This window comes from Strigops habroptila, chromosome 3, assembly GCF_004027225.2.
Source record: "Strigops habroptila isolate Jane chromosome 3, bStrHab1.2.pri, whole genome shotgun sequence".
Lineage (NCBI taxonomy): Eukaryota > Metazoa > Chordata > Aves > Psittaciformes > Psittacidae > Strigops > Strigops habroptila.
In genome coordinates this window covers 71952011-71973275 of record NC_044279.2, presented here as the reverse complement: position 1 = coordinate 71973275, position 21265 = coordinate 71952011, and the positions used below count along the sequence as shown (strand labels likewise).

The window sequence follows — 21265 nt, the reverse complement described above, 5'->3', positions numbered from 1 at the left end:
TATGTCTTTACAGGAAGATTGCCTTCTGCTTTAAATCAATTTGGTCTTCATAGGGTGGGGGATATGCTGCTGACAACCTGCTGGTAGTGCAAATGTCAGCAAACACATAGCTAGTCATAAAAACTAATGCACTGAAAATTAATTAAAGTTGTGCTACCCAGATGGTATTTCTGTTTCCAATACAGTAGTGTGAGACCAATGGTACTGCAGCTGAAGGCATTAACTGTTTCTAATATTCATATCTTTTTCCAGAGGTTTAAAATCAGAACCGGAAAAATCTTTACAGTTGTTATAGGTATGTTGTACTGAAGAATATATCTCCAAATTAATATGCTGTATTACAAACCAATTTGGACTATTCTGCTGTATATCTTAGCTTTTGAAAGACATTAATGTGGAGTAAATGTATTGTAAGATAACCTGTGTGGTTAATGTGTCATTGTAGCTTCTGGCTAGTAAATCAAATGGCACATTTATGTCCAAAACTTAACCAAAGAATGTGAAATTGGGACTGTTGCTAACAAAGGGTGGCACTGAGCATGTTGGGCGCTTTTTAGATGCGTAAGGAGAAATGTATAGAGAAGCTCCAACTGAGCTCTCAGTGCTGAGGCAATGGATTTTGGTCTTCAATGCTGAATTTGAAGGTCACTGCGAAGTTTTGTCTTTGGTCAGCTATGGGGGATTCTTACTCTGTTCTGGTCAGGAATTCAGGACCTTTGTTTTGATTGTAGGGCTCAGTGAAAAAGATCGAGCAAGTTATATTAAACAGGAGGAAGTTTTTCATATATACAAATTTAACTCAATAATCAATCTCTACTGTAGCAGTGTTTGTTCATAGCCATGCAACAGAAGATGAAGACAGTTATGCTGTTCTCTTCACAAGGTGACTGCAATAACTTCATAAGGCTGGAAGCTGTGAGCCCGGCCAGGGGCTCCATCTCACCTCTGCAGAGAGAGGGTATGTGGAGGACCCTCAGCTATGGCTGAGGTGCTCTAGTGGGGGGTCCTGAAGGTCATGGAGACCATGAATGGGATCATGCTATTAGTGGCCCCTTCCTGTGGCGGAGAGTGTTGGAGGAAGACAGGGCAAGATCAACTCACCCAGCAGGAGCTGACTCTGCTGCGTGTGGTCACTTACCCATGAGTGATAAGGCAGATGTCAGCTTGCCTTGCCACCGCCCTCCCACTTCTGAGTTCAGCTCTTGGAGGCGCTCCATCACATTTCCGTAGCACACAAATCCATTCCCCACGGAGCCCCCCTGGCATGTACACCTGTGAAGGGATTGTCATTTTAGCTGCATGCTGGTGGCCCATGGTATCATTGAGACTCTTGCTAAACCTGTGCCAGGTGTTACCTATTGCTTATCTGAAGGCATTTTCAAGAAGCTCCAATGCATTTTAGTTCAGTCTTTGCCTCTGCATGCTGTGAAGTGTGTCAGTGAGTCTGGCAGCCTGGTGGCTGCTTACCTGGTGTGATATCCTTCTATCAGCCAGGTCAGGAGGCAGTGGTGTCTGTTTTGCAGGACCTCTTTGAATGGGGGCTAGGTGACACCCCTGGCTCTGGTGCAGCCTCACATCTCCATATGTTACTGGAGCCCAGAAAGCCACTGAAGGCCTGCCTTGCGGGTGATGAGAGGCTACGACATAAGTGTATGGGGTGCCACAATGATACCTGTACTTTAATATTTTTTTCTAAAGCTGCTGTAGGAGAAAATCTCATGCTTTTTCAGATGTATGATTTATGCTGCTACTGCCTTTGTACTGGAAATAGCATCTCATTTGTAACACCCTGGCTGTCCCCTGGGGCCTCCAGCCTGTGAGAGGTGTCAGTCATGTATGGTTAACCCAGTGCTACGTATGTCCAAAGCAGTCTCAGGTCATAGTGCCTGTGGGAGGGACAAGCACTGCCTTGAGATGGGCTCAGTGTTCTCAGTGCCTTGGGCTGGGCTGCATTTGAAGTAGTGTGGTGCAGTCAAGACAAACTCTAAAATTTATGGAAGAACAACCACAAGTGCCAGTCTGACATTTTCTGCTCTATGAGGGAGGGAACACTCCTTATGAAAAAGGAACATTATGGCAATGAAAGACCTCAGTGTCATGAGAGAGCTGGGGAAGAAATTGTTGGTTGTCAACGTGATTCACACATACTTGCTATTAGGTGCTGACGGGTACAAATGGTTGTGCTTTTCAAAGAGCAACTAGGACTTGCATGTGTCTTGACCTTGTGTCAGCCTGACTGCTCACCAGGAGAGGTGGTTAGTACTTTCTAAAGCATCTGGACTCTTCAAACCTGCCTCCATGTGAAGGGCCATTGATACCTGCTGGTTTTGCCAGTCTCAGATCTTTCTATTGCAGTCTTCTGAAAATCAGCCCTTGCTTGGCTGTGCTTGGGACACTGGCTGGAAGTATCAGCTCAGTCGTTTACTCATCTTCAGTGCTAAAATTAAAGCAGGCACTTGTCAACATGTAGTGCGCACAGAAAGGAACCCTAACTATATTTAGGAGGCTAAACGACTGTATGGTATGTGTTGTCAAACACTGGCTTTTAATAGGGCCTTTCCTAATATAGTCTTCAGCGTGTTCAATATTCACATAAGCCCTATACATAATGATTCATCTCTCTGGATAGGATTGTGAAGGCATGGTTAGAGAGGCACATTACTCTACACAAGCAAAAGATGTTCTATATATAGCTAATGACCTAGTTGTTTGCGTGTGCTGGTTGTTACAAACACACATCTTCCACTCACACCCCACAGCAGTATCAATCTGATGCCAAATCATCTCCTGTTTCCCACATATGGTCTCTACCATAGCTGTTTCTCTGGTGATGGCAATATTATTTGAAAATCCCCACAGTTCCTGCAGGCTGGGGGACTGCATACAGACTCAGAGGGGTACTAAGATTTTGGCCAAGAGGCACAAGCTTTGATTCCTTCTGGTCCTGGGTAAAAATATCAGTTTAAAAGCACCTTCAATTTTTAGGATACAATTCTGATGATCTTTTTAAGGGGTTCTGTTGGGAAGAGGGTATGACTGTGGAGCCTGGATGAACAGTTTAGGAGTGGGAGAGAGGAGCAGCTCCTCCTTGGGAGCTGACCCATTTCGTCTGATGGGGTAAATATTGCTTTATAAATGTATGTGGACAGGCAAGACTGAAAAAGATGGGAACTATCACTGCTTCAGCTTACTCAGGAGGAGAACTGCACCTCTCTGGAAAAGGAGAGTTCAGCTTTCTGTCTCCATTTTACCTGAATACTTGTGTAATAGATTTTTGGTTTATGAAGCTATAATTTCTATGTTGAAGACATAGAGTAAAAGTAAGAGTGGGATTAAAAAAAGAAAATAATTGAGTTTAGTTGAGGGAAAGCCAGTTCTGCTTGGAAATCAGAGAGGTCATGGTCTAATATGCAGTGTAATTCTGCACCAGTTGAAGCTTTGTAGCTTCTGGGCAAGGCTGAACATAATTGCTGTGCTGAAGCAATGCCATAGAAAGTGTCAGCACTCACTCAGGAAAGATCTATATGAGAACAGAAAATAGAGACAATCTTGATTTTCTGGGAGGTTGCCATGTTATGTTAAACTAAATGTTTGTCTTATCTACATCTTTGTCTGTATGTGAGATTTACTTCTTCACAAATCATTTGATTCTGGAGAAAGTAGAAGTGACTGTAAGAGGGAAGATAACAGCACAACTGCATCTTTAAAAAAACCTGACACCTGGCCTCTTGGTGTTTTAGAAGTAAAAACCCCCACCAAAATAAGCCTTCCCAAATACATTTAAAGTCTGGGATGCAGCCAAAATACATTGTCTGTCGCTTATCAGGAACAATTTATTGTGCCCACGTTTACCAATCAATGTTTTTCTTTGTAAAGTTCTTTCATAAGATTTCATATGGATTTTCCATAGTTGGAAACTATCCAGTGTATTTTCAATATTTTTCAAATACATAGATTTAGTTTGATTTGAATCCCACTGCTTTCTTCTGTATTTGTTTTTGCTATTAAAGGTCATTGAGTGAATGATGTGCAAAGCATTTGGAATGCTTGTTTTCCTCCCCAGTCATAAATGTTTAATTTTCCTATTCTAAAATTCTCAAAACTTCCTCAGCTGTAGAAAATTGAGTTGCAACAGTGGAACAGTGACAAATCAGGAAAGAAAGGTCCTGATTTATGTGATGTGTAATTTTATTGTAAATTTTCAACTCATGTTGAGAAGTATAGTAGTATATGATACTAGATATAGTATAAGTATTTATTACGTGCAACTAGATGGTAGTATACTACCCTTTAGAAATGAACTAGGGGATATTTGAGATAAACTTTGAAATTCACAATATCTTACACAAAAGTTATGTTCTTAATTACATTGTAAGAGCTGCATGATGAAGCAAGTACTGGCGATAAGAATCTAAATTCTTTGGTTTAAGATGGCTTTGTTACGTTTAGTGTTAAAACTGAGTTTCATCCTAACATCTGTGTAGCAAACTTCTGTGCAGGAAAACAAACTCTGCCAGAGGTTTTGCATTATCTCATGTGCTTGACTAGAGGCTTTGAGGAATTCGCTGAGGTTGGTGTTGCTTTCACAGCATGGGGGTCAGATTCCCTAGTTGTATCTGTATTAGTATACTAAAAAAAAAAAGCTAGGGCTGCAGCGCTGTCGTGTGATAATTAATGCTGATTAATTTTTAGCATGCTGCCTGGCATGTTTCTGGCACACACCAAGTAGCGTTTTCCCAGGCAGTGCCCAGGCACAGTTGAAGGGATAATGTGTGCCAGGAACGCTGCCAAGAGGCAGTTACTCTGTTTTGGAAGAAGAGGAGACTTTAGCTGTGAGCCAGATGATGGATGCTGCTTGCCCTGAGGAAAAGAAAAGAGGTCTTGGTCGTTTTTATTTACTAGTGTAGAAATGACCTCTGAGTGCTATAAAAATAAAACTTAACAGGTATTAGCAGTTGGTCTGATGAAATCAGACACTATGCTAATTTGCTGACCCTAACCCTATTAAATCTTGTGATTTGTCCTTAATAAAGAAACCATTGATGATAACTTCAAGAGGTGTTCATCCACTGGATTTGTTTTAGCAGCCTGTTTACTAGGGGCAGGAGGGAGAAACTGGGTGAAAGCTTTAATAAGCAAAAAGACTCACATAATTTGTCCTGGTGCAGCCATTGAGCATTTAGCTTTTTTATGGCAGGTGTTGTTTGTTTCACAGATGTCCATCATGCTGCATCCTTTCCCAGGTACAAAGTTTGTGTAGTGCTCCTTGCATTCACAGTGGGACTAAATCAGAAGGATGGGAGATGGAAGAGGAAAATTAGGCAGGCACAAATTGTAGATTTCAGCATACTTCCTGAAACTAACATTTAAAGACAGGGAGTCTTAATTTGTCACCCAGTGAGTTCAGATGCAAGTATAAAGCTTATCCATATTTATACAACTCCCTTCTAGGTTTTATCCATTCAGGAAAACTACTGACTCTCGGGTAAATTTCCTTCAGATAAAGTCCTGTAGATTCACTTTTGTGACCAGAAAACATTTAAAATCAGTGTGGGTAGGTCAAATTTGTATCTCTGTTCCAACAGCCCTCTGTCTCTCAAAATGAGTGCCAAAGCATACTATTAATGAGCGAGGTGTATCAGCACTGCCTTTTACACACCAACCTGTGTGTGCCAGCCATATGCAGCTCACTGAGACACCCCTTACAGAAGTAACTTATATGACTGTGAACTGCAGGATGACCCTGGATGACCAAGTCCCTTTTTGGCTCTTCAGGGTGTCCAGGCAAAACAAGCAAACAGTCTTCTGAAGTCTTGCTTTCTTGATGGTGAAATGTGGCTTTACAGACAGCAATCTGAGCCAGTTCCCAACAACATGAACAAAATGCAGCCTTTATACAGCGCCTTTCCTCAGTTGTCCTCAAAGACCCAGATTAGTTCTTTCCTAAATACACTAACTTTAGGCCTGTATCTGGTGATACCTGTGTAAGGAATCTATTGGACCTACAGGCCCTCCGTGGTCAGACAAAATTTAACTGGGAAAATTTCATTTCAGTGCCTTCATTTTAGGGAGGCAAATCTGAGCCAAAATATTCTAGGAAAAAGAACCCTATTGCCATTCCCATTTTCAGAGTGGAAAATATGATATACATACATTGAGAAGAGACGTAGAGGAATGCATTCCTGGCCAATGGTAGGGCTTATGCCAAAGCTAGGATTAGAGCTTGGTCTCCCTGAGGCCTGTTCCTGTACTCTTATGGCTTCTTTTTGGAGAGACAGTATTATTTCTTCTTAGGCATGTGACATAGGAAATGAATGGGGCTAATCATTCAACACTAACCTTTCCTGGACCGTCATATATGCAAATGGCAGACTGCGCAGGGCAGTTCCCGTATGTTGCTTGGCAAGGGTCTATGGGTAAGCAGACTTGACCATCCCCTTTGTAACCTTCTCGACAGGTACATCTGTGCTGGTTTGGTCCGAGGTAAATGCAGTCGGCATTAAGATCACAGACCTTTTTGGAGCATGGGTTGATAGCTTGTGAAAAAAGAAATGAAGTAAATGAATTATTGCCTGCAGTTCTCGAAGACAAGGATTTACCAGAGCACTTCCATGTCAAACAAAGCCTGGGTAGACTAAACTTCTCATAACTGCCAAGTCCAAAGTATCGTGGCGGCATGAAGACAGAAGGGAGGAATGTGTTTATGCTAACATAGCAACTAGCTGTTTGCTTTTGAACAGAAATGATCTCTTAACTTGGGAAACTGAGTTATAAACAGATTAACACATGCAATGTGCTCATTAAAGTATCACAACTATTTCCTGTTCTCTGGTGGATTATAACTAGAAAAGATCAGGTAGGTGACAGAGGGTGTATACAAGCTTTAAGCGTGTGCTAGATCAGTTGGGAAATATTTCTTAAAACAATAGGCCTTTACTGTTTTCTTTCCGGTAATTAAACAACATAATGTCATCTGTTCAGCAAGTACTTCAGTTGAGTATTCCACACTGCTGTGGTTTCAGGACTAAACTGGAAGCTACTTCCATGGGCCATTCTTACTGAGGCCATGGGATTGTTTGTTCTTGTTCAAAATCCAGCACTGCTTGAAGAACATCTTCTCACACCTTTGTGTTCATCTTAGGATATTAGACCTCAGAGCAGCCTTCCAGTGTCTGAAGGGGGCCTACAAGGATGCTGGGGAGGGACTCTTCCTTAGGGACTTTAGTGATACGACAAAGGGTAAAGAGTTCAAACTTAAACAGGAGAAGTTTAGGTTAGATATAAGAAAGAAATTCTTTACTGTGAGGGTGGCGAGGCACTGGAATGGGTTGCCCAAGGAAGTTGTGAATGCTCCATCCCTGGCAGTGCTGAAGGCCAGGTTGGATGGAGTCTTGGGTGACATGGTTTAGTGCAAGGCATCCCTGTCCATGGCAGGGGGGTTGGAACTAGATGATCTTAAGGTCCTTTCCAACCCTAACTATGATTCTATATAATTAAGCACACATCGTAGCTAGAAGGCGGAAGGCCCTGGACTCATCTAAAAGGTGGTGCTGCTCACTGTCTTCCTCTCTGCTTCATCCTGTGTTCCCCCTCGGATGGGACTGAGAAAGTTGGCAATGCTCAGTCTCATTCTTTCAAGCCTTCTGTTCTGCTGTGAAATCATGCACACGCACATATGCACATGCTCAAATCAACTATAAGCAGTGCCACCTCCAAGATGAGTCTGGGGCAGCCACTCTATCCTCACGTACTTAGCTGTGCTGGAGCTGCTTGTCCTCTTCCCAGCCAGTCAAATATAAAAGATACTGGCTTAAGCCACAAGCAACCCTAGTATCTAAAGGTACTGGGATAGAGGATGAACATCCATGCAGTCTGCATCAATACAAACACCAAGAGAGGCAGGGATACTAGCATCCTCCTTTGCCGGTTGCTGCAGTTTGTGTCTTGCTTGGCTATGCTGCCTACTAGAAGAACCTCACAAGAACCTCACATTCCTGAGGAGTGACTTTCTAATGTCTTGCTCTTGGATGATGTTCAAGCCTATTCAGAGAGGATGGCACCACAGCTAGGACCAAGAAGACTGAGTGTAAATATTCCCAAATGGAATAAAAAGTATTGTATTTGTGGCCTGATCCAAGCCAACATTTACTAAATAGTGCTTTCAGCATCGGATGCAACCATTTTCTTCATTGCAGTTGGTCTAAGAAGGAAGAGCTGGTGCTGTAAGACTAATGTAAGTAGAGAAAAGAAAATCTGGACTCTTGTAATACAGTTAATTTGAGCATTCAATGGTCAGCTGAGGAGTCTATGAAGACAACTTTAAGGTAGACTTTTACTTCTGGCTGAGACACTATTAGCTTTGTTTCATGAAAAACAGGAATGCTAAAATGAGCTTTACTTCTCTGTAGGGTTTATGCTTAGTGATGAAACTGAGCCACCTCATGATGGATATTCAAAAAATATAAGACTTTGGTTGCTGTTTTTGATGTCTATGGAAGCAAACTATGAGGTTGAACTTTAGCAAGTAGAAGGATGTGATAGGAGTGGATTGGTAAGCACTGATGACCCAGTATCCACACTATGTATTTCAGGGAGGTTTACTAGCTTTAGTCTGGTTGCCTGGACTGAAGCTTCTTAGCAATTGGACCGAAGGGCTTCTGAAGCACATTTTAGGGTTTAGCTTCATCCTGAAGGAATCTAGTTTGTGCGCATGAGACTGCCTAGGGATATGAACCCAAGAACAATTGGATGGTGATATTTAGTTCAAAAGTGTACTCAATATCTGAAATATAATACTAATGATGTTGTATACAAAGAACTCGGCGGACATGAAAATTACTCACGTTCACACTGTGTACCATCCCCATGGTAGTTGGGCAGACATGTGCATTGCAGTTGTCTTCCACCCTCGACTGAGGCAGTACACCTGGAGTTTGCAGGGCACCTCAAGGCCTCGCATTCAGCTATTGCTGAGGGATGGAGTGTGACAGGTTAAGCTGTGTCTGCACTCTGTGCCAGGAGGCATTGAATTCTGCAGCATACTAGTTTAAAACATGCGTGATCTAGGGACCATCAGTCTCATTGCTGTCATTGTTTTTCTGAGAATTGAAGTGGTGATGATGGTTATGGGAGCTCACACACAGGGTTTGAATTTAGGTGTGTATTTGGTTGCTCTAAAGTGATTAACCTGTGACTAATTTTACATTTGGCCTTACCAATTCTAACTGTATCAGAGCTGTTGAATGTAGAAAACAATCTACTTACGCTGATCACAGCTGAGCCCTTTGTATCCAGATAAGCAAGTGCATCTTCCATCCCCTGTAATTCCACTGTTGCATACTCCATGAACACAGTTGCAAACTATATGGAGAGATAGATTGGCTTTGCTGAATAATAATGGTGTTTGGAAAGACATCATTAGTGGTTATCCCATAGCAAATAGCATCCTGGTCAACAACTTTGGCCAAACCAAGCTTTGACCCGAGTTCCTGAATTTAGAGGCCTCCATTAATGAGAAAATCAATACTCACAGTTGCATACATCAGTAAATAACATACTGATTTTTGCAGGCTGTTAATAGCCTGGGGCCTGAAAATTTTCAGGACACACACTATAAACATCAAACTGTCTGGTTGCTGATTCTGTAAAACTTGTAAAATTTGACATACAGTCTTAAGACAAAATTGAATGTAATCTGTAACACAGACCATTTTTATCATAGGCCATTTGTTAACAAATTGCTCATTTTTGCTTCAATTCTCTCTCATACACCTCCAGAAGAGATGAGTTTTGTGACCCTTTCCCCCCCCAACACAGAATTTATTTAGTTAAAGGGATGATTAATCACTGTGTAGGTCTCGGGCTTTTTTCTGGCCCCGTTCCTATATTCTGTCATTTCTGGATATAAACCTTGTGACAATATGCGCACAAGATGCCATATTCAGAGTCGAGGCAACTATGACATCCTTTTTGAAGGGTCTGTTGTTTTAAGCCTTAAGTATACTTAAAAAGCTCAAATATCTGAAAGCTGAAGTGTAAAATGTTGCTTAAATTAATATGCAGCTGAGTCCTCTGGTAGCTTCCTAGAAAATAATTACATTTACAATATCGAATTTATGCAAGTACCCTATTTTCATGAAAATGTTGGCTCAGTCACATTTCTGTGTATCAACACTGGCATCCAGTGGACAGCTGGTGGAAAAAGTGCCTTTGATTCAGCAGTGGTGTAGGATTAGTACAGAAAGGCCAACATACATTATTTAAATTGAGGCCATTCATGACTCTTCTTAGAAGTCATTTTATGTAGATCTTGAGGGGAAAAAGAAAAAAGATTTTTACTTAAACAACTATTACCACTTAAGCAATGTTTCTTAATATTTTTTTATTTTCAGTCAGCTTTCTGGTTTGATAGTTTAATACTCAGCAGGGGTAAGGAAGGTAAAGAAAATACTAGAAATCATTAAGAAAGAGGAAAACCTGGAAAAATATTCTACAAATATATACACTTGTGATACATATACATTTTAAATAGTGCACATAGCTCTGATCTCTCCCTTGGTGTCCTGCTTTTCCTAGTAAAGTTTGGCTAACCAGTGAAATCATAGAACCACAGAATGGTTTGGGTTGGAAGGGAATTTAAAGATTATCTAGTCCCAAATTGGACTCAGGTACAATGTAGATAATTTATGGAGGATGGATCCAAGAAGAGCCTCTAAACACTGCAATTTGAACTCAATCTCTGGTTGTTTCTACTCTTTCCCTGGATATCAACTATTGGCCACCAATGGGGGATACTAGGCTAGAAGCACTTTTGGCCTGTTTCCAAATGGCTTTTTTAGAGTCAGCTGTACTGTTTTAAATACCGCGTATTTCATGCCTTAATAAAGATGGTCTAGTTTGTAGATATATTTAAAAACCATACCAAAACACTATAAGCTGTTATAAATTATGCACTTGGTATGTTCTCACCCAATATTTTCAGTACTGTAACAACCTTCTCTATTTAGATAAATAAATGCAAATCCATAATTTCAGGTGAAAAGTGGGAAAGACAACAACTGGCTACCAGGGAGGCACACCTGCAAAAACATACAGATGATTCTAATCACTAATTTATTTGACTATTGGCTATAACAAAGATATTCAAGACAAGATTATTTTTATAGCACTACACTGAGTGTCTTGTCTGTACAGTCCTGTGTTGAATCCAGCCCCACTGTGAGTGAGAAATTCGGTAGCTGCCTGTTTTCTTTCCCCATTGTGTTCCCTGAAGCAGGCAGCAGCTCTTGGTAGGTCCTGCTACCCATTTCACTGTGATTTTTTTAGTGCCTGAATATAGCTTTCACTTACCTGCTTTTCCTCAGTTTAATAAAGCTCAAACTCACCTGATGTGCAGTGAGGACCAAATAAATTATCTTCAGCACATTTTTCACAGGCTGTCCCACCAAACCCTTTCTGTGAATTACAGAATAGAAATGAAAAATTAAGTTTCTCATCTATTGCTATGCAGATATAGATGCTTAGCAGCCTGAAAACAGCATCCTTAGCTGCCAAAAGAAAATAACATGGAAGGTTCAATCAGCAAATCAGAAATAACTACTACAAACAGTGTCTTTTGAATTATTTCTTTTTTCCTCACTCTGCCCTTTTAAAAATAATTTTTAGATCTTGCACTTCAAATCAGATGTTCTGAATATCAAGGTACCAATAAAGAACAGTAATCAAGCCTAATGCCCAAATCAGTCTTACAGTTGTTAGGTTGTATTTGCTGAATACTTCTCACTCTGTCTCTTTTTCACATGTCCCCAGAAGATGTGCTTTTGATGTAATGGAAAGACTAACCAGCAGAGGGGGAGGTAGAAAAGATTCATTTGAATTATGGTTTTTTTGTTGGTTTTTTTTTTTTTTTTTTTTTTTTTTTTTTAGTTTTTTTTGCTGAAGTTATTAAGCACTGCATGTTGCACTCTCAGCAAAGGAACATTGTATTGAGAGTATAGTCCTAAGTACAAGTACTTTCTAATGAGGGCAAAAAAAAAAAAAAAAAGGAAGAACACCTGTGTCAGGAGGGCAAGACAGAAGGACTTTTTAATAATTTCACCCAAACATGCTTAAGTTAGTAAAAATAATAGCGTGAAGATTATTTGTCCAAAACAAACAAAAAATGAACTTCAAGCAGATTACCTCAACTGTTTCTGGAATACCTCCCTTTAATCTATTTATGAAGAGGAATATGCATTATTTCTTAGCAGAGCTTACATGTGATTGTTATGTTTTTCTTTTAAAAGAAAGGATGTACCTGACAAGTGCACGTTCCATCCCCATTTATACCCTGGGAGCAGCGTCCTCTCCTGTTGCATGGTGATGCAGCTCCTCCCGGACATGCTAGAAATGACAATGTTTAAGCCATCAGTCAGCTCGCTCTTATCCTTATAAGTCCACTTGCAGACTAGGGGTGACAACCCTGGAGGCTGCAGGGATTTGGGCCAGATGGGGACCTCAAGTGACAGCTGCTGTTTTGCAGGTGCCCAAATCTCTTAATTAGAATCTCAGCTTCAGCAGAAACCATCACCTCCTCTGGTCTGGGAACTTAAGCTAGTGACTGTAATCAAAGGATTGAGCAAAAAAATAGTTTTCTTATTCTAAAATACCATATTGATTTTGTCCCTGCTGATCCACCTCTATCTGCAGACAGTCTGAACAGTTAGAGTGGATATAAGTTGAGGTCACTTGACTACTTCTTCTGTATATTAATACGACTCTGATTGAATATTTGCTGCCAGAATTATATTTGATAGTAAGTTAGAGTTTAAGCCTTTTCCTTTTCCCCACAAATTGTATTTACTTTGTGTGTGAAATTTTTCCTTTTCCCTGCTACCTCCCGTGAGACTCTGACATTTGATTCAAGTGATCTTGGAAATGGGAATTTGAGTATCTTATAACGTATTTCTGTCCAAGGGGCTGTGGTCACTAGTAAAACCTGTGTGCCAGAGATGTGCTATGCTCTTCAGATACTCTGGGGCTAAAACCATGATTATAGGCAGTGGTATGCCAGATGAAACAGAGTCTGACCAAAAACCTCAGCCAGCAGGAGAGGAGAAGAAACAAGGCAGTATTTTCAAATCAAAATAGTTGAATTTTTAGCTGAAATTGTTCAATATTCACATTTTTACTGAAATGTTGCCATAGGAAAACCATATTACAATAATTTTTGTCAGATTGTTCTATCAGATTTTTTTCCCTGTAGGATTATCCTTTATTTTTTTCAGTAGTGCAGTCACTCCATGCATATGATTTATTAAATCCCTTCCATAAGCCCTTCCTTCCTGTAAATAAAGTTCCCATTAGGTACCATAATCCTGATGCAGGCCATATCAAACTCTACTGCCCTCACAAGTTCTCTGTGGTAGATTTATTGCTTATAAAGAGTCTTAGTTTGTTCTGTGTGGGTGGAGATGGGCAGCACTGGATTTATGCTTCCACTGAGTAACTTAATCCTGATTTAGTGTTTAAGTGATTCAGAAGTTTTCATGAAAATGAATTTGATTCGAACAGAGTGATGAGCAAATGAGTGCTCATGTTATATATATACACACACCTAATTTTAGTGAATGCTTTGCCTTTATACCAATCTATTGATATTTCTTAATGATAACTCTTTAAGGTCTGTTGGATCTGAGTAAGTTTCTTGTGGAAAAAACCCCAAATAAATCTAAAGACGAAAATTTTAGTACAGTTTCTCATACATGCTGAAATGAAAAGATTTAAGAATTGAGATGAACTAACCAGAAATGACGCAAATGAATAACTACATATACTTTAATCTTTAAGGTGGCTCTTAGTGAATCTTGTTTTCTGGCTACCCTGCGATAGCTACATCTCATCTTTAGCACTGACAAAGGTGCAAGCTGTTTAACATCTGCTCTGAATGGAAACAATTTTACCTGCACCAGTGCTTTTATTGAACGTGCAAAGATAGAGAAAACTCAGAGTTTATGGTATAGCTTCTAGGAAAGGATTCTGTAAAACTGCTGACAAAGCAGGGTTTGGTTTTTTTTTGCCACTGGCATTCATTACACTTCCTCTTGTCTTCAGTATCTCATCTCTTGTTTTGATACCACCACCAAGGGACAGCTTTATCAGAAGTTTAGCAAATTACCATACTGTTCTATGAGTTTGGTCAGGCAGATAAAACTCTTCCTCCAGCTGGCAGGGCTGCAGGAAGCAGCACTGGGATACTGGAGTGGTCCTGGTACAGTCACTAGCTGCCACCCTGGTGCTGGGGTCAACCAAGGCCTTTGCTTTTGATTGGGAATGTTCTTCAGAAAGTAGTAAGAAGGAGATGCTTCTGCTTAGCATTTAGAGCTGTCAGAGTATGAAGGCAAAATCTTTATACGTAGGCAAAAAGAGCTTAAGCCTTTCAGCTTTTTTGCCTTACTGAGTTTAATTTAGCACTTCCCAACTGTTATCAAATGCAACCTCTTGGCTTACTTCACCTGGCTCCCTGAAGGCTGGAGCGGTGGGCAGAACTTTAAAAGAGGTATTTTTGACCATATAATTTCATAGAACTAGGTTTATTATCTTTCTTTTGGCCTTCAATTTTTTAACTTTTTAAAAATTTTATTATTCTCACAGTGCTTTCTACTCAGTTGCTCATACTGTGCACCTTTCAGTCGGTACCCAGGCTTTTCTTTGGAGCCATGCAAATATTTGCCCAGAGTGGGGACCTGAGCTGGGGTAAGGAGCAGCTCCTAATGAAGCCCATCAGTTACATATGCGGGACATCTGAGCTCCACCAGCTGTGGCATCTGTGGTTGAATGATAATGGCAGTGTTAAAAGGCTGTGGTCTTTTCCCCTGGATCTTTCTTCCCCTGTGCTTTTCCCTTTTTCCTTGATGCCTTTTTACAGAGAGTTGAGTGTGTGGCTGGTTGGCGTGGGGCACTTTGTGGGGAGGGAAGGAGACAAAACATCTTTCATTCACACTGTGTGTTTTAGCATGTGCTATCGTTTGAGGAAGTTGGAGTGCTATCTAAGACCTAATTTTGTTATTGCCATCAGATGCTAAATGTGAAGTAAGCCCCTAGTCAGGGATTTTTCTCTGGCCTCAGGAAGGACCGCTTTCCTCCAAACATTGCAAGGCGTGCCATATGCTCTTAGAGAGATTGTGATAATGCAAAGAGCTATTTTCTTCCTCCAAATGACAGCAGAAACAATGCTGAGACCTTGATTCTTTGCTTTTTGGGGCCAGGAAGTTTGGCCAAAGGAAGAGAGGTTCCTTGCCTCTGCAGCCTCCTGCCTGCAGTGTTGCAGGCAGGACTCTGGCTCGGTAGCAGAGAGTCTGCCCCTCATGTGGCCTCCCAGAGCACCCTGAAGTATGGGATGATGGTCACATGTAGCATTGCCTTCTTCCTACTGGGAACTGAGGCTGCATTTGGTGGAAAGATGGTAAATCACTACACAAGTGGTTATCTTCAGATGAAGACAAGATCACACACTAGGTAGTCAACTATTTGCCTATCTTTTCTATAGAAATAGGTGCTGGGGTTTGACTATTTTGCTTTAGTAGATAAATGACTGGTATTTAAATCATAGCTTGGGCTAAAACTGTATGTTTTTATTTGTTTTGTGGATAAAAGGACTTCACAGTTATTGAAGCAGACCTTAACCCCATTAACTAAACAAGGAAATGCTTTGTCTGGGCAGGGAAACTTCCTCTGTGGGTCTTGGTGCCCACTTCAGTAGCTTGAGGTTTGATGCACTTGTGGAGTTGCTGAAAGGCTTTTCCTGAGGAAGGGGCAGCAAAAGGAGAGGCACTCCTGGTTACCCCTGCTTCAGTAATGCCTTTAGCATTTTCTGGTGGCAAAAAAGTTGGGAGGGAAAAACTGTTTCAGTTGAGCTGAAAGAAAAGACCCTCCCTGCCTAAAAAAATAAAGAATTAAAGAGATATGGAAATATTTCAGATACAGACGAGGGTATTTTTGACCTCAGATGAAACACTTAAAATTGAAATGTGAAAAATTTAATTTTTAAAATCCATTGTGGGGATCTTCTCAAATGAAAAGTAATTTTGCAGGCATTGACTGGAAGGGTTTGTTTTGAAAAATCTCAAAACCAAGAGGTTCTCTGATTTTTTTTTTTTTTTTTTTTTTAATTTCTCTGTGAATTTTTCTTCTTAAATGAAGTTTTTCCCCAAATCCTCTAAGTTTTGTCTGAAAACTGCTGTTTACTTCTACTCCTATAATATGCTCTGAGGAGCAAACTTCTCATGGCAATAGTTTCTGAAAAGAAGAAAAATCACTGCTTTACTTCTACTCAAATCTTATAAAAAAATGCAAACCCCAAACCAAAAAAAGAGCTTACCTATGCAGTCTGGGCCCCAGCGTCCCTGGCAGCACTCAGGTTGTTCAAATTCCTTTATGCAATGATGCCGACATCCCGGGAAAGAAAGTGTGTGTGTTTTGATTTCTAGATAATATCTGAGGAAAAGAAGTTGGAGCTGCTTTAAAGTACTTAAAAGCCTGCTGTGGGGAAAAGTGGAATTCTTAAGCCCAGTGTCAGGCAGGAGAACTTTAAACTTAGTTGTATTGATCTGCCTTTTTTTTCCTTATTAAAACGTACATCACACATTGAGGTCTGAAAAGATCTTTGGAGCTGTTTCTTTTGCCACACTTCTCCCCCCCCCCCCTTCTTTTTTTCTCTTTTTTTTTTTTCCTCGTTTCTGCAACCTAACTGCAGCAGTTTTCTCTAAATATTGATTTGAAACAGTATTTAAAAAAATATTTAATATCAAGGTTTTTTAAATACTAAGTAAGCTCAAAATAGTTAACATTTCCCCTAAAATACTGCTTTTATTTATTTTTTTTAATTTTTTTTCAGTATGAAAGGCAAGATTTCAATTTTTCTTGAGATATTCCTTCCTGCCCTTCACCGCCCCCCGCCTCACGAATCTGGCAGTTTGAAAAATCTGTTATTTATATGATAATATATGATAATATGATATGAATTATATATCAGTATCATTTATATGATAATATATATCTGTCATGATATTGATATATAATTCATATCAAGTATATTCATATCAAGTATTCATATCAAGAATAAACAAAGAAATGATTTTATGATATCACTCCAAAGAATATCTGATAGGCCATTGATAGCAATGTTTATTTTCCTCTTATACCATTTGCTGATTAACTTTAGGCTTGAATTAGTCTGAGGGAAGGTTTAATTCCGGAGTTGGTGAGGCCAATGATAAATGTTTTTAAAGAAAATCACATAGAACATTTTTTATATGAATTAACATTTTTAATTCATGGAGAACAATATTCATGAAGAAAAGCTCTGACAGAAGAGATACCTGCAGTCTGGTATTCCAGTCCCATTGGTAATTTTGGTGTAACCAGCAGGGCACTGGGTTTCCAGGTTTAAAGAGCAAGGCACACATTCAGTTTTCATTCGAATGAGCAGCTTCTGATCACATTGCTTCTTCATCTGTAATAGGAGAAGATTAATTAAAAAGAAGGAAAAAGTTCTCTTTATTGGTTTAACTCTGCCCCCAGTGGCATTGCTGGAAAATGACAAATTTAATTCAGTTTTATTCCCACTAAACCACATATTAGGGTTTTGCAGTAGTCTTGTCTGCACAAAATATGTCCAACCACTGAAGTTAATAGTTGTCTGTGGATGTTTTCCACAGTAGTTTTCCAGATTATAAAGCCAGAAGGACAATTATACTAGAGAAGCATAATATGGGATAGTGTAGCTTCTTGCATGAAATTTAGTTTGAACAAGAAGACCTTTCAGAAAACTTTCATTTGATATGGAAACGGTTAGTTGTGGAGAAACAAACCCCATGGTATGTTGTAATTTGTGGAGAAACAAACCCCATTGCTTAGGTTGTAATTTGTCTCTGATGGTTTTGCTTCAGTCTCCAGCCATTGCTCTTTGTAGCTTGCATGACAGGTATGAATCTGTTCTGTTACAGAGTTTACTACTCCTTTCCTATAAACACTTACAGTCTGAGATCAAAGTACATTTTATTTGTTCATCTAAATAAATAGCATTTCTTGAATTCCCTGCCATGATATCTGGTGCCCAAGTTTTGAGTCATTCCTCAGCTCTCCCCTGGAGCCAATAGCCCACCTGGATGTGGGGTGTCAGACGCAGCGCTTCTGGGCAATTCCTGTGCGCAGGAATGGGCCCTGCACACTCTCTCTTGCAAGGTCTTCTCTTGTCCCCTGCCTTGCCAAATTGACCATTAACATTTTGTGCAGCAGCATCATGGCAGGAGCTTCAGGTAGTTTGCTATGCAGGGTGTGTTCCAAGCCACCACTTTCAAGGATGGAGCCCATTGCAGTGCTGTTATGTGTTGCCTGGTGGATATTCTCAGTTTGGGAATCTGTCTCGGTGTTCCCAAAACCCATGTGTACAATTGCAGCCCTGTGCTGTCCAGGTATTATTGGACTTTCTAGGCACATGTGGGATGCTGCAGGCTCTTTGCAGAAGCTCATGGTTGGCCTGGGTGGGTACACTGGCACGTTGGGCAGGAGTTAGGCAGTCTGGTAGTCCCAAATGAAGCCCTTACCCCTGCAGTTTATCCCCTTGTTAGTTATCTTTCCTTCAATGTTTGCAATAGCAGCACATTTCAGTAGTGAAGATTGTGAGGATGTATCACAGACACTGATAAGGAGATTAAATTTCATGAGCTCTAATGGACTCCACTTAATAGTCATCACCCAGTTATAAGTACATTTCAACATCAATTTAGGAGTCAAGTTTTAGTCTTTAGAAATGTACTGTTGAAATCTGACTTTCAACATTCAAATTGAAATGTTGAAATGTTTCAAGTAACATTGAAGTATATGTAACATTTGAGTATCTGAGTAGCAAAACCTTTTACTGTTGCATAGATGCATTTCAGGTATCTTTGAAATAAAAGTAAGACCTCCTTCCAGATGTGGGGGTAATGTGGATACAGCTTGAGCAGACACGTAGCAAAGCAGCAGTGTGCAATTCCATGCTGGCAGGACTGAGCAGCCTCCCTGCCCTCTCCACAGAGCCCAGTGCTGGTGGGGCACTGGACTGACCTTGCTCTTTGGGCCTCAGGTCTAAGGTGGCTCCCACAAACTCAAACCAGAGCATCTCTGCACCTTGCTTCCCATCCAAAACCACCTCACAAGGCACCAGCATAAGGGGGCTTGAAGTCTCTCAGAATGCTGCTGCTCAGCACCAGTGCAGCCACCTTAGCAGCCCATCCTTAGTGAGAGCACCAGAGCAAGAACCAACAGAGCATGAATGTGCAGTCCAGGCATCTTAACTCACATGAACGTTTCCACTGAGTCAAATCAGTACTGTTAATATTGAAGAATCATAAACTCAAGAGCGTTGGCTGATTTTTCTGAATCTTTAACCAAGTGTAATACTGAAGCCCTGATCCTCGAAGGTGCTTGTATAAGTTATTATGAGTCTGAGGCTGGATAACCTGCTGAGCTTGTAGGATATTCAGGTTCAGAAGCAAATAAGCTTTTGGTAGGAGTGCCTGAAATTAGCTAATTGCAGAAGCTGTCATTGAAAAGGCACCCCACAAAGCTTCATTTTGGAATAAGAAAATTTAAAGAGATTTTGAAAAGGTAAATTCTAAATAAAAATAAGTTATACCTTTTCCCTACCACTAGCTATAAAATACTATTTGTTTTCGAATAGTGGGGTTATTTCCACTTTCTTTCATTTCCTCTTCCCTTTTTGCTTTGGGAAGCTGAAAGAAGGTGATTTATTAGTGGCTGTTTTTAGAGTCAGAAATAGGTTTAACACGTATCCCAGTACTTGTTTGTACTTTTCAAAGTATTTTTCCATTTAAAAAACCCAACCAAACAAATGACAGCAAACAAAAAAACCCAAACAAACTTGAGAGGCTTCCTTTCCCTTCCTCATTTCTCTCTTTCTATTTCCTCTTCTGCAAGTGTTTTTTCTCTAGAAAGCAGTAATTTAAAGCCTTGTGTTGTGAGACACTTTAGACGAGCGAATGTCTCCCTATTGAAGTCCTGGTTCAGATTTGTAAACCAGCACTTTCTGCCCCTCTAAAAATGTGGCGAAAACAGATTTTGTGAAATTCCACAGATCCATAAGACTCGTACATAGCAAATGCACCACTTCCCCAAAAGTCTACAAATCTTTTACTTAAATTCATAACTTTGTACTTTGTAACTTCCAATAGCTCAATCACTTAGAATTTTTCCCTACCTATCTGAAATAGTTTTTCCTCCTTGTGCTTAGTAGAGTTGATAATTTTCACTATGGAAAAATTTCTGGTTTAATCTTCTGACTTATCTGAAATTCTGATAGTTTTCTTGCTTTTGATGAATGTGTCAGCTATGGTCTTTTGCCACATTTGCCATTTTTTAGAGACTCTTTCAGTGTACTCGTGACATATCCTTTGAGCCAAAATCTCATGTAGAGTAGAGATGCATTTCTTTTATTTCAGAAGACTGAATTACAGAGCTCTTAGTTTATAATTCAGTGTCATATGCATCAGTGACTGTTAAAGTGGGTTTTTCTTCTATAAGGTACAGTATCTGATAACTGTTCTCTCTATAATAGTGAAACAGTCCCCACCCCTATACAGACATATAGCAGTTCATTATTTAAATAAGAAGCTACTTCTTACCTCATCTGGGACTTGTGATGTCAAACACAGTTCCACTGCAGCAAAAAGTGCCAAAAAGAATAAAATAAGTGGATTTTTTTCCATCGTGAAGAATTGGATTTTTTTCTTCAGAGGCTCCCAGACATGCAAACTAAAACTCTGATGTCAAGTGATCGTTTGTTAGAGGCGCTATTTCTTCTGCATTCTTAGGCAAATTATTTAAAGGGACTTCTGTTTTCCTGAAGGAAAAATGAGTGCAGGATACGGTATGCGGAGCTTGCCTGTAGGCAGGAAAAATTCTGAAACACAGGGTATTTGCTGCAAGTTTTCACTGCAAAGCTGAATAAACCCTTCCTAACTGAATGACAGGATATCCTGACAGAGCTCTGTTCTTTTATCCCTCTCTCCGAAGCTGTTGACAGTACAAAACCAAGGACACTGAACTGTTATGATAGAAGGTGTTTTCTTCTTTTAGGTGGGCATGGGTAGGGGACTGTGCTTGTTATTATTACAGTTGTTCAGCTAATCTAAGGCAGAGCAAAAGATCTCTGAAAGTTGGCTTATCAGCCCTAATAACATAGGGCTGATAACCCCTGAATGTGGTTCTGTGAGGAATACTACCT

At 40.2% G+C, this 21265-nt stretch overlaps 1 protein-coding gene across 1 annotated transcript in view; it reads right to left on the bottom strand.

Annotated features, from left to right (window-relative positions):
• Positions 1-20985, bottom strand: part of STAB2 (stabilin 2) — an 82285-nt gene extending 61300 nt beyond the window's left edge. Inside the window, exons 1-10 of the mRNA XM_030479129.2 lie at positions 20664-20985; positions 17358-17491; positions 16358-16473; positions 12296-12381; positions 11385-11454; positions 9265-9360; positions 8844-8969; positions 6340-6536; positions 5150-5283; positions 1139-1272 (exon numbers count right to left, since the gene is read on the bottom strand). Coding sequence (XP_030334989.1) covers positions 1139-1272; positions 5150-5283; positions 6340-6536; positions 8844-8969; positions 9265-9360; positions 11385-11454; positions 12296-12381; positions 16358-16473; positions 17358-17491; positions 20664-20747 — 1177 coding nt within the window. The 5' untranslated portion in view covers positions 20748-20985. The remainder of the gene's footprint in view (positions 1-1138; positions 1273-5149; positions 5284-6339; positions 6537-8843; positions 8970-9264; positions 9361-11384; positions 11455-12295; positions 12382-16357; positions 16474-17357; positions 17492-20663) is intronic.
• Between the last annotated feature and the right edge of the window lie 280 nt (positions 20986-21265).